The following is a 13366-nucleotide window of genomic DNA, read 5'->3' as shown; positions in this document are numbered from 1 at the left end:
GTATTCATATTCTCTTCATGTCATATTACGCTCATTCCAGCACTGTTGTTTTTAGGTAAGAGTTTTTATCCAATCAGAATTCAGCTAGCTTATGTTGCCATGCTGTACGAAATCTGCCCGGGGCCTTCAGAATCAACAATGCACTTTTTGTCTATGCACTTTAAGTGAATGGGCACATACAGGTGATAGACAGTTGCGATAGCCAATCAGATCACGTGTTGTTGTCAGTAAGGACTTCCGTTGAATGTGACATTTACGCGTCCTGTGATTGGATACTCACCCCTAGCGGATTAATTTTAGAACACAAAGAGTTGATAGACAGTTGCGATAGCCAATCAGATCACAAGTTGTTGACAGTAGCCTATCTAGGTAGCCTGATGTTAACGAGACTGTGATTGGATACTCACTTGTCATTCCTGCTAAGTTGCAACTTAGCAGGAAGCGTTGACCCACAAAAAAGGAGAACAAAACATTGATTAGGTGGCAGATATATATTTGCAAGGCCATTTTCAAGAAGGATATTTAAAGAGAAACTACATCTTGTGAGACGATGTCGGCGATGAAATGGGGAAATGCCCGCCATTTCCACTCGAATCGACGAGGGGTACCACTGGCTGATACAGCGTCCAATGGGTATTACAAATTGTGAGTTCAAATATTTTATTCCTTTATTTTTTCACATTTAATGTTTTTTGCAATTTACATTTTGACAGTACCACATAAGATATGTTTTAGTTGCTGATGCGGGATTATTGATTTTTAAATGCGTCAGAAAAAAAACTGTTTGTACAATGCTCAGTAGGGCGTAAATGTGTTTGTGTATAGTATTTCTCCAGCAATGGTCATGTGGTGACATAAAATGATGGTATTTTTAAAGATAATCGATGAAGTTGGACATAAATGAAGGCCTAGGTGGGAAACGCACGGCCCGCCACTGCAAAACAGGAACCCTCAAGTTGCGGTAATAGACAAAGTAATAGAGTACTCCCATATGCGGCATTGTTAGCCACCTTGTATTTCCCATATTTTACGAATTACAATGCATAAAAAACAAAAACATACAGTGTGTGTTCGTCTTACATAGGGATTGTGAAATTTGCTGGAGTTCACAGCCCAAAGTTGTCATACAATCTAAACCGTTCAAGTATCAAAACGTTCGGCTTGACTGGAAATCGTGTGCTCACCAAAAAAATGTTTCTAAAATATCCCAGACTACCCAGAATTCCCGGTTTTCCGTGACATTTTTCCCATTGGAGACTTCCCACATTTCTCAACCATTCCACTTTCAACACCTTGCACTCACCTTGAACAATCAAACTACCATTTACCAAGTTAAAACAATTTCAGGAATTCCCTGAATTCTCGGTTTTCCGAGAAATTCACATTCAAATTAATTGACGTGTTCATAGTTCTACAATGCCCAAAATTCTCAAAATGTTGCACTAGTTTTTACCCCATTGGGACCTTTCAACCATGCACACATACTACTCTTTCGAGATCTCAAAGGAAAAAAACAGGTTTTCCCTTTCCCAAAACTCCCGGGGTTTCCAGAATTTCTCCCTATTGACTATGAATGTGCAATATACAAACTTCTGCATAGCCCACATTTCTCATCCAACTTGAACTGTTCCACCATCCACACACTCTGCTTACCCCGGACATTCAAAGGGTAACTGCACTTTTTTAAAATTTGGCCTATCTTTAACCATCATTATGAGAGACAAGAAGCATTCTAACATGTAAAAATCAGCTCGTTCTAGGTAGCTAGCAATGCAGCTAATGGGAGCAATCAATTCTACCGCTAAATCACTTTAAAAATCCATTCAAAAACTGTCACCAATACTTAATTTATGTTCTGTAACCTGTGTAATAATCAAACTGTAGCGACATTGTTATTGTAAGAGCGAACACTGGGGAACTCTTTCTAGTGTTGTAACACATAGGCGTGCTTCGGTATTGGCCGTAAAAGCTAACTACGGCAAGCAGGGACGTGCACATGATTATAGAGGGGCAGGGGCTCAAAGTCAGAAAAGGGCAGGACATTTTTTTTTGGTCCTTTACACAATATGGAAATTAATGTAAAATTAAATTTGCTAATAGGAAGCTAACTACTTAGCTGTGTGTCCTTTGTAGGTAAAAGTGATTGCCATTTCTTTTGTGTCAACAAATTGTTGTCATAATGAGTTAATTCACATTATCATAGGCTTGGAAGACATGAAAAGCAACAAAACACTGGTTTATTATTAGGCTATTTATTGTTAAAGATAAGCACTTTAATATTGAACATTGAACAGTGCAACATGAACTTTGAAAAAAAATACAAAAATAAATACCCAAATGGAAAAAACTTCAATGTGAAAATCTGTCCTTCTTCCCTTAACTTGATGAAAACACCATCAAGTTGTAACTTATGGTCTTTCTCACTTAATGCTCAGACTAAACAACTGAAACGCAATACAGGGCCAGAAATATGGACCAGGGGCCAGTAGAGGGCTGTAGGATGGAGGCCACCCATACCCAAATATGCTCCTCAATGTAAATTCAGGGCTTCCATGAAATGCTGTGAAATCAGTGCACAATCAGTAGCCAAACCTTCTTATACTTTCTGTATCCTTTCTTTTTTGGCATTGTGCTGCAGGCACAATCAACATGAATCAAGTTTAAATACAGATGGTAATATTCCTAACAGATAACCTACATCTTATATCCCCAGAATGTTAAAATTATTATTATTATTATTAATAATAATTCTTATTCTTATTATTATTATCATTATTCTTATTATTGTTATTATTTTCATTATTATAATTGTTGTTATTATTATTTTGTTAACCCACACAGTAATAGCAAAGTCACAATAAACTTTATATCTAAACCTCTACTGTGAGAGAAATGTGATCCGCCGTAAACACAGTGCATTTTATTTTGAAAATTAACCCGGTGTTTTATTTTGTATTTTGTACACTACTTGCTGTCCCGCACGATCCGCTCTGCTCTGTGCGGAATTGATGTGCCGTGCTCAATTGATGCGCCGTGCACCGACATCCGGCAAAAACAGAAGCTGACACATTGAATAATAGAATAATACAGCGTTTTTCTGAAATATTACCCATATTAGATGCTGAATAAGTGGACGGCGACTAGACCATAACTCACAGGTTCAAGTTGTTCCACTGTCACGTCTCCTCAGGGGCGCAGTTGGCTCTCTCTCCTCTCACTTACTCACTCACTCGCCCTCTCTCTCTCTCTCTCTCTCTCTGGCGGAAGCGGCAGGCTCAAACAACCCGGTATTACAAGAAAACGTGGAGTTTTTGTACCGCTGTTTTTTTTTTTTTTTGGTTTTTTTTACATCCCTGACAGGAATTTATTAATGTTGTTTAAGGTTCAAGGTTCAAGGTTCAACTTTATTGTCCCCGCGGGGAAATTTGTCTTGGGCACAGAGCATTGCTTTCTTAACATACACAAAAACAAAAACACAAGCACAGACACAACCACAACCAGACAACTAACATTTAAACATGAGAACATGGAGCTTGATAGACATAGGTGGCACTTTGATGTAGGCATAAAATCTACAGTATGGAGATAAAGATAAAGTACCAGTGTGCATTGTACTAGAGCTCATGGATAAAGTGCTATGTGCTAAAGTGCTTAGTTCTAAAGTGCTATGTGCTAAAGTGCTATGTGCTAAAAAAAAGTGCTAACCTATGTATTAACATTCTATTGCACATTGTTGGTCAGCTTCATGGAGGCTGGGACAAATGATAATTTAAGGCGGTTAGATTTGCATAGTGGGACCCGGAGTCTTCTCCCTGATGGCAGGGTTCTATATTCAGGGAAGAGTGGGTGTTGTGAGTTGGAAATAATTTTCTTAGCTTTTTTCCTAACTGCCTGCTCATAGATGCTCTGTATAGAAAGAAAGAAAAAAAACAACAACACACACACACAGGCAGAGGGCACTTTTTAAGACGAGGCAAAAAAGGGCAGGGGCTCAAGCACCCATAGGGTGTGCACGTGCCTGACGGCAAGAGATAAGCTAGCTACTACGTTAGCATGAAACACGTTTGAGTTAGTAATGCACAACACTGCGATAGAACACGAATCTGTACTGACTAAAAAACAAACAATCATATTTCAATATCTGTAAATTATTAGCCCACATTTCTTGTTTTGTTTGTACACAGCTAGTTATACAGCATATGCTGTCTGTCATGATACACACATGACATGCTGCATGCATCATGATCAATACAACATGTGACTCACTCGATGGACAGTTGTACCTTTAGTCCAGCTGGCCGGGAGCGTTTTTCTGGTTTATTTGGGGTAAGCACGCCATTAATGTTGAAATAGCTTGTCTCCAAATTCCACATTTGCAGCTTTGAGTCGATTAGACCTCACTCTAATTGACTTCCGTCTGCTCCAACATTTTACCCTCTTCTTAGTGCTCGGTTCTAGAAGCAGCATTTAATTAAAAAAAAAAATGCAGTTCCCCTTTAAGCCAGCATGTTTCCCTGTTTCGAAAATTCCCTAATTACCCGAAATTACCGGTACCAGTAATTTCCCTCTATTGAAAATTAATGGGCAATATACAGCCATGTCATGGCTGTCTTGAGTTTCAAATCATTTCTACAACTCTTAATTTTTTGTGATAGAGTGATTTGAGCATGTACTTGTTGGTCACAAAAAACATTCATGAAGTTTGGTTATTTTATAAATTTATTATGGGTCTACTGAAAATGTGACCAAATCTGCTGGGTCAAAAGTATACACGGTAGGGATGGTGTTCCTGGGATTAAAGGCCTCACCTTTTCTCCTCCAAACATATTGCTGGGTATTGTGGCCAAACAGCTCAATTTTTGTTTCATCTGACCACAGAACTTTCCTCCAGAAGGCCTTATATTTGTCCATGAAACAAAAATTTGTCAGATGAAACTGGCCACAATACTATTACTGTTGCATTTTGCCTTTGAGATGTAATAGCGAATTACTGTCCTTCCATTTCAAATTAATGTACCGGTAAGTAATAATAAAGTTACCTCTAAAATAAAAACATATGAATCAAATCAAACTCAAAAAGCCATAACTCACGCTATACATTGTGCAGAGAAAGAAACAGCATGGCTGTTTGAAGTACTCTCATCCCAATCCCACTTCAGCGTGTAACAGGTGTTCATGGTATCCAAGTCCACATTCTGAGGTGGGGACAGCTCTGCTCGCCCTAAAACGAACAACAACAAAAAGACAGGGCACATTAACTCGTAGGCCATGACCTACATGTGTTTTCGTGTTATGTAATTCAATCCAAGACCGAAAGACACAACAGACACACACTCACACAAAGTAATTTTACTTTCGAATAAATTTACCGTATTTTTCGGACTTTCGAGTGCACCGTTATATAAGCCGCACCCACTAAATTTTAAAAGAAAGATGAGGTAGATCACCTTGACTTGGTCATTTTAAAAGTAGTTCGCCTGTTGAAAAAGTGTGAGCACCCCTGAGCCAAACAGACTCAATAGGTCCACAGTGACGTTTTGGTGAATATACTGAGGATTTTGTGAAACTGAAACAATACAAAAAGAATGCTACTGAAAACACTCCTACAGACATCACACATGGAACGGTTTCGTAAGTATGAATAGTTTCAATGACTTGAATATTCAATTCTTTAATGACTGTCGTTGCCACTGACAGTAGGATTGCTTGTTTGCATCGCAAAAGTTGTTTTTCTCACTGCGATAGGAATCTGGAAACATCCTTGTCCAGGCAGACCCTCCTGGTGTTGGAGTATACATTTTTGAGGTTTTGGCACCAGCTGCTAGACTCGATCTGACCAATCTAAGTCTAAGACGCGATCTGACCAATCTAAGGCTAAGACGCGATCTGACCAATCTAAGTCTATAAGCATAAACTGATGAAGCCTACTTGGATGAGAGGCGAAACGTCTTCTAAGGCCATGTCTACACTAAGTCGTTTAACCCCTTAAACGAATAATTATTTAGCCTAAGCCCCGTTTCAGCCACACTAAACCATCGTTTAAGGTTCCCCTCATCGGACAAATTTTTACACGGGTAAGTCAGCCGTGTAATTCTTGAATCTCCGGCACTTAGCTTTGTATGGACTCACTGATCGTTTGCAAAGTGAGTTCGGAGAGGAAGTGACGCCAGAAAGACCGCGCCCACACAGGAAGTGACGCCAGAAAGCCTGCGCTCCGCACAGGAAAATACATCAGAAAGAACGAACAAAACGGTCCAGCTGTGATCGATTGAACGCCCTGAAAATCATGATTAATCAAAACTCAAGAGCCTGATTAATCTGATCCAAAACAAATAATCTCTTACAGCCCTAGTTTTTTTTGCATATGACCTGCATAATACATCTGCTTATGCTGGAGTTTTCATATTGTGACTCTGCACTTTGTTTAAAAGGGTCTTACTTTGATTGCCAGTTAAGTAATGTACAACTCTGCCTGTGCCAACATGTTCAATATTGAAGTGTACCTTTGTTTGTAAATACTTTATTTAGCCATTTTGGTTGTGTATATTTGAGGGGTCCACACTCCGTCCTTAAAGGCCTACTGAAATGAGATTTTCTTATTTAAACGGGGATAGCAGGTCCATTCTATGTGTCATACTTGATCATTTTGCGATATTGCCATATTTTTGTTGAAAGGATTTAGTAGAGAACATCGACGATAAAGTTTGCAACTTAGGGTCGCTGATAAAAAAGCCCTGTCTGTACCAGAAGTAGCGTGACGTCACAGGTTGTGGAGCTCCTCACATCTGCACATTGTTTACAATCATGGCCACTGATAAAAAAAAAAAAAGGCTTGCCCCTACCGGAAGTAGCGTGACGTAGTCAATTGAACATATCCGCAAAGTTCCCTATTGTTTACAATGATGGCCGCCAGAAGTGAGAGAGATTCGGACAGAGAAAGCGACGATTTCCCCATTAATTTGAGCGAGGATGAAAGCTTTGTGGATGAGGAAAGTGAAAGTGAAGGACTAGAGGGCATTGGAAGCGATTCAGATAGGGAAGATGCTGTGAGAGGCGGGTGGGACCTGCTGGGAATGACTAAAACAGTAAATAAACACAAGACATATATATACTCTATTAGCCACAACACAACCAGGCTTATATTTAATATGCCACAAATTAATCTCGCATAACAAACACTTCCCCCCTCCCGTCCATATAACCCGCCAATACCAATTAAACACCCGCACAACACACTCAATCCCACAGCCCAAAGTACTGTTCACCTCCGCAAAGTTCATACAGCACATATATTTCCCCAAAGTCCCCAAAGTTACGTACGTTACATGCACATAGCGGCACGCACGTACAGGCAAGCGATCAAATGTTTGGAAGCCCCAGCTGCGTACTCACGGTACCGCGTATCCAGCTCAAAGTCCTCCTGGGAAGAGTCTCTGTTGTCCCAGTTCTCCACAGGCCAATGTTAAAGCTTGACTGTCATCCTTCGGGAATGTAAACAATGAAACACTGGCTACGTGTTTGTGTTGCTGCAGCCGGCCGCTAATACACCGCTTCCCACCTACAGCTTTCTTCTTTGCTGTCTCCACTGTTCATTAAACAAACTGCAAAAGATTCACCAACACAGATGTCCAGAATACTGTGGAATTTTGCGATGAAAACAGACGACTTAATAGTTGGCCACAATGGTGTCCCAAAATGTCCGCTACAATTTGTGACGTCACGCGCAGACGTCATCATACCGAGACGTTTTCAGCAGGATATTTCGCTAGAAATTTTAAATTGCACTTTACTAATCTAACCCGGCCGTATTGGCATGTGTTGCAATGTTAAGATTTCATCATTGATATATAAACTATCAGACTGCGTGGTCGGTAGTAGTGGGTTTCAGTAGGCCTTTAACAGAGACAGAAGATACTGTATTGCTTTTGGGTGTGATTTTTATTCAAGTGTAAAAAAGACAAGTTTATTTTATTATCAATTGTTGATTCAATTTAACTTAAGAGACTTAAAAGTTGTAATTTCAAATACAATGTTTAAATATACGACAAATACAAGTTTATTGCATTAAGAAGGATACACATGCACTATTATTATGTATTATCTTTACATCAGTGGTTAATTTGGTCTCAAAAAAATGTAATATAAAAATATGGTTCATCTGCAATAATTTGTAGGTCAATATATTGTCGAGCAAAATTTGTTACCGGCCCAGGCCTACCATTTTGAACCATCTTGAGCTCTGAGAACCTCAGAACCTCCTGAGGACCACACAATCCCGATTAAAACCAGGAAATACGACCATATTAGGCCAGTGTTTGCAGTGGCTTCCTCTTGCCCAGAGAACATACTTTAAAAAAGCTCACCTTATGTACAAGTATTTTCATTGTTGTGTGCCATAGTAACATCTCTGATATGTAAGAGCCAGATGAACCATCTCGAGCCCTGAGAAGCTCAGGGAGTGGTCTCCTTCTGGTGCCCAGAGTCAGGACTAAACATGTTTAAACTGCGTTTCAGTTTTATGCTCCTAAAATCTGTAATAGTCTTCCTGAAGATATGTGACAGACCTCAAGTTGGCAATGTTCAAATTCAGCCTGAAAAGACTTATTTAATTGCGCATATGAAAACTGAAATTATTTTATCTATCTACACAATCTGATTTTGATTTGAGTTATGATCATTTAAAACTTTGATTTTTGCATTCTTGTAATTTTCTGTAAGGCAATTTGAATATGCTAGAATCCCGATTAAAACCAGGAATACGACCATATTAGGCCAGTGTTTGCAGTGGCTTCCTGTTGCCCAGAGAACATACTTTAAAAAAAGCTCACCTTATGTACAAGTATTTTCATTGTTGTGTGCCATAGTAACATCTCTGCTAACATCTCGAGCCCTGAGAACCTCAGGGAGTGGTCTCCTTCTGGTGCCCAGAGTCAGGACTAAACATGTTTAAACTGTGTTTCAGTTTTATGCTCCTAAAGTCTGGAATAGTCTTCCTGAAGATATGTGACAGACCTCAACGTTGGCAATGTTCAAATTCAGCCTGAAAACACTTTTAATTGTGCATATGACAACTGAATGTATTTTATCTAAAGCATTTGATTGATTTTAATTAATTATGATTGTTTTATGATGATTGTATTTTAGACTTAGACAGACTTTATTGATCCACAAGGGAAATTGTTCTGATTTTCTGATTTTAATTGTAATTATTTTCCTTCTTTTTAAAATTTCTGTAAAGCACTTTGAATTTTCTTGTGTACCAATTGTGCTTTATAATTAACTTGCCTTGAAAAATGTATGTCGATACACTGTGCAATTACAAAACCCAAAACCATTTAAGTTGGCACGTTGTGTAAATCGTAAATAAAAACAGAATACAATGATTTGCAAATCCTTTTCAACTTATATTCACTTCAATAGACTGCAAAGACAAGATATTTAATGTTCGAACTGAGAAACTTAATTTTTTTTTGAAAATAATCATTAACTTAGAATTTAATGGCAGCAACACATTGCAAAAAAGTAGGCACAGGGGCATTTTTACCACTGTGAAACATTACCTTTCCTTTTAACAACACTCAGTTGGGAAGTGAGGAGACCAATTTTTAAAGCTTTTCAGGTGGAATTATTTCCCATTCTTGCTTGAAGTACAGCTTAAGTTGTTCAACAGTCTTTGTTGTCGTATTTGACGCTTCATAATGCGCCACACATTTTCAATGGAAGACAGGTCTGGACTACAGGCAGGCCAGTCTAGTTCCCGCACTCTTTTACTACGAAGCCATGCTGTTGTAACACGTGCAGAATGTGCCTTGGCATTGTCTTGCTGAAATAAGCAGGGGCGTCCATCAAAAAGACATTGTTTGGATGGCAAAATATGGTGCTCCAAAACCTGTATGTACCTTTCAGCATTAATGGTGCCTCCACAGATGTGTAAGTTACCCATGCCTTGGGCACTAATACACCACTGTACCATCACAGATGCTGGCTTTTGAACTTTGCGCCTATAACAGTCTGGATGGTTATTTTCCTCTTTGGTCCGGAGGACACGACATCCACAGTTTCCAAAAACAATTTGAAATGTGGACTCGTCAGACCACAGAACACTTTTCCACTTTGCATCAGTCCTTCTCAGATGAGCTCGGGCCCAGCGAAGCCGGCGGCATTTCTGGGTGTTGATGATAAATGGCTTTCGCTTTGCGTAGTACAGTTTTAGCTTGCACTTACAGATGTAGCGACGAAGTGTAGTTACTGACAGTGGTTTTCTGAAGGGTTCCTGAGCCCACGTGGTGGTATCCTTTACACACTGATGTCGCTTTTTGAAGCAGTACCGCCTGAGGGATCGAATTCTTCGGCCTTGCCGCTTACGTGCAGTGATTTCTCCAAATTCTATAAACCTTTTGATGATATTACGGACCTTAGATGGTGAAATCCCTAAATTCCTTGCAATAGCTCGTAGAGAAATTATGTTCTTAAAGTGTTCGACAATTTGCTCACGCATTTGTTCACAAAGTGGTCACCCTCGCCCCATCCTGGTTTGTGAACGACTGAGCATTTCATGGAAGCTGATTTTAAACCATATCATGGCATCCACCTGTTCCCAATTAGCCTGTTCCAAATAAGTGTAATGAGCAATCCTCAACTTACTCAGTCTTTTTTGCCACTTGTGCCAGCTTTATTGAAACATGTTGCAGGCATCAAATTCCAAATGAGCTAATATTTGCAAAAAATAACAAAGCTCACCAGTTTGAACGTTAAGTATCTTGTCTTTGTATAGGCACCAAGAAAAATTCCTAGTTTGTGAACCCGTTCTCAAACAATGGCAATACAACTACTCTGATTCTGATTCAATTGAATACCGGTTGAAAAGGATTTGCAAATCATTGTATTCTGTTTTTATTTACGATTTACACAACGTGTCAACATTCACTGGTTTTGTAAATACGAGTGAGTTATTTGGCTTCATCTCATCACGTCTGCATCTCCAGTTCTCACTTCCATCTAAAATACCGTTTTTTATACGACAGCTCTCAGTACAGACGGGCACATTCTCTCTCCAATGTATGTTTGTTTATTTCAAAATAACATTACAACATCAAAGTAAGAGGCAGTAGGACTTGCCAAATAAGTCGGTGACATTATTTTGTTGTAATATAGCAAACGTCAAGGGTAAACATATATTTTTGTCAGTCTGATCGTTTTTTAGTTCCATTTGAGGTCGATCTGTCACAAGAATTAAAAAAGAATCCGTTCCGACCGGAAACCAGACTCGATACGCATTTGCTAAGAGCGTTTTCGCTCATACATTTTTTTAGGTGTGTCGGTATTCTAGAAATGTGTCATTCATGCGTATAAAAAAGGAACTTACCGTTAATTGGCTGTAGCCAGCAAACAACAGAGAAAAGAAGGAACATGTAGTAACCCCGAAACATTATGTTGGATGGCGACGAGTCAAATTGCTGTGTCCCGACTCGACTTTTCTTATGTGCGTGTTGGAGATACAAATCATCCACAATGATTAGCGAATGGTTGTATCCAAATCTGAGGTGTTCAGCCGACCAAACATTTCCTATCCGGGGGGTCTAAGGACATCACACCGTAAGAAGATCCTCTTCGAGCCGCTACCATTCTCTTGAACTTGGACCGTATGCTCGTCCTCGCACTTCCTGCTTCTGTCACGTGTTCTCACTTTGCTGACGTCAGGACCGGAACAAAAATAGAGCGAACGTGAACACAATTTAATTTTAATTATTTACTGAACATGTGTGACTTTTTGTACTGTTTCTGTACTTATTTTGATTATGATTATTTCTCGATTGTTTATAAATGTTGCAGTTTATAAATAAAGGTTTATTAAAAACAAAAACGTGAACACAATTTTAATTATTTTTACAATTTTGAGCGCTTTATCATTATTTTTCCCCCATATACCTTAATTTATAAAGTTCAACATTTATAAACATATGAAAACATGAAATAACAAGGACCATTAAAAGAAACAAAAACAGTATAATACAGCGCCAAGGGGTTGTTAATTCATCCATCCATCCATCCATCTTCTTCCGCTTATCCGAGGTCGGGTCGCGGGGGCAGCAGCCTAAGCAGGGAAGCCCAGACTTCCCTCTCCCCAGCCACTTGGTCCAGCTCTTCCCGGGGGATCCCGAGGCGTTCCCAGGCCAGCCGGGAGACATAGTCTTCCCAACATGTCCTGGGTCTTCCCCGTGGCCTCTTACCAGTCGGACGTGCCCAAAACACCTCCCTAGAGAGGCGTTCGTAATTATATTACAATGTAAAACACACACAGAAAACAAAAAATACATAAAATCACAGACATTTGTAGAGATTTTAATGTGTTATTTATTGACATAAATAACCATACAGAAATTATTAATATAACAGTACAAAATAAAAAGTAAAAAACAACTATTATTAAAATAAATTGATCAATTAATATAAAATACACTTTATTGATCCCCAGGGGGAGATTTTAATCATGTGAGGAGTAATAAACCCAAGTGTTGTATGTCATCAACTGTCATCTACGCCTATTTGTTCATTTTTAAATAATACATTTATGCTGTGGTAATAATAACTGAAATGCACATAATTAGATCCCATGTTATAGTGCTGGTATTGTACAAACTGATGTTATGTTAGGTTAGTGTTTTACACTTGCTAATAGCGCTGGGAATCTTTGGGTGTCCCACGATTCGATTCAGAATCGATTCTTGGGGTCACGATTCGATTCAAAATCGATTTTTTTTTTCAATTCAACACGATTCTCGATTCAAAAACGATTTTTATTTTTTTTTAAATGAAAACAATACACAACAATACCATAATAATGCAATACTATTTCAAAACCAAAACACAATTTTGGAGTTCTGAACTTGTGATTTCTTGCAGTGTTAAGTGGTAATATTTCACATTTGTCCCAATTGACTTTATACCCCGATAAACAGCCATATTCAGTGATGACATTATTTATATAGTGTCGAGAGGAGTTAACATGTGACAGGTAGAGAATTATGTCGTCACAATACATCGATAGCTTATTATACTGAGAGCCAATTTTTATAACATGAATATTATTTTCACTTCTTATTTTTGCAGCTAAGGGTTCAATAACCAAATTAAATAATAATACAGATGCAGGGCATCCCTGTTTTACTCCTCTTTTTAACGAAAAAGGTTCTGAAATATGATTATTGGTTTTGACTGATGCCATGGGCCTTGTATAAAGCATCTTAATCCATTGTATAAAATTATCTCCAAATCCAAATTTACGTAATGTGCAAAACATAAATGACCAGTTTATGCGGTCGAATGCCTTCGCCGCATCAACAGTACATACTGCTGTGGGATAAGG

At 38.8% G+C, this 13366-nt stretch overlaps 1 protein-coding gene across 2 annotated transcripts in view; it reads right to left on the bottom strand.

Annotated features, from left to right (window-relative positions):
• LOC133663296 (interferon alpha/beta receptor 1a-like) overlaps positions 1–11690 on the bottom strand; it is a 39161-nt gene extending 27471 nt beyond the window's left edge. For both annotated transcript variants that reach the window (XM_062067669.1, XM_062067670.1), the window contains exons 1-2: positions 11366–11690; positions 5092–5221 (exon numbers count right to left, since the gene is read on the bottom strand). In XM_062067669.1, the coding sequence (XP_061923653.1) occupies positions 5092–5221; positions 11366–11429 (194 nt within the window). In that variant the 5' untranslated portion in view covers positions 11430–11690. The remainder of the gene's footprint in view (positions 1–5091; positions 5222–11365) is intronic.
• Positions 11691–13366: the final 1676 nt, after the last annotated feature.

This window comes from Entelurus aequoreus, linkage group LG13, assembly GCF_033978785.1.
Source record: "Entelurus aequoreus isolate RoL-2023_Sb linkage group LG13, RoL_Eaeq_v1.1, whole genome shotgun sequence".
NCBI classification, from domain to species: Eukaryota; Metazoa; Chordata; class Actinopteri; order Syngnathiformes; family Syngnathidae; genus Entelurus; species Entelurus aequoreus.
Note: the sequence above shows the minus strand (reverse complement) of the source record. Positions and strands in the feature narration are given on the sequence as shown.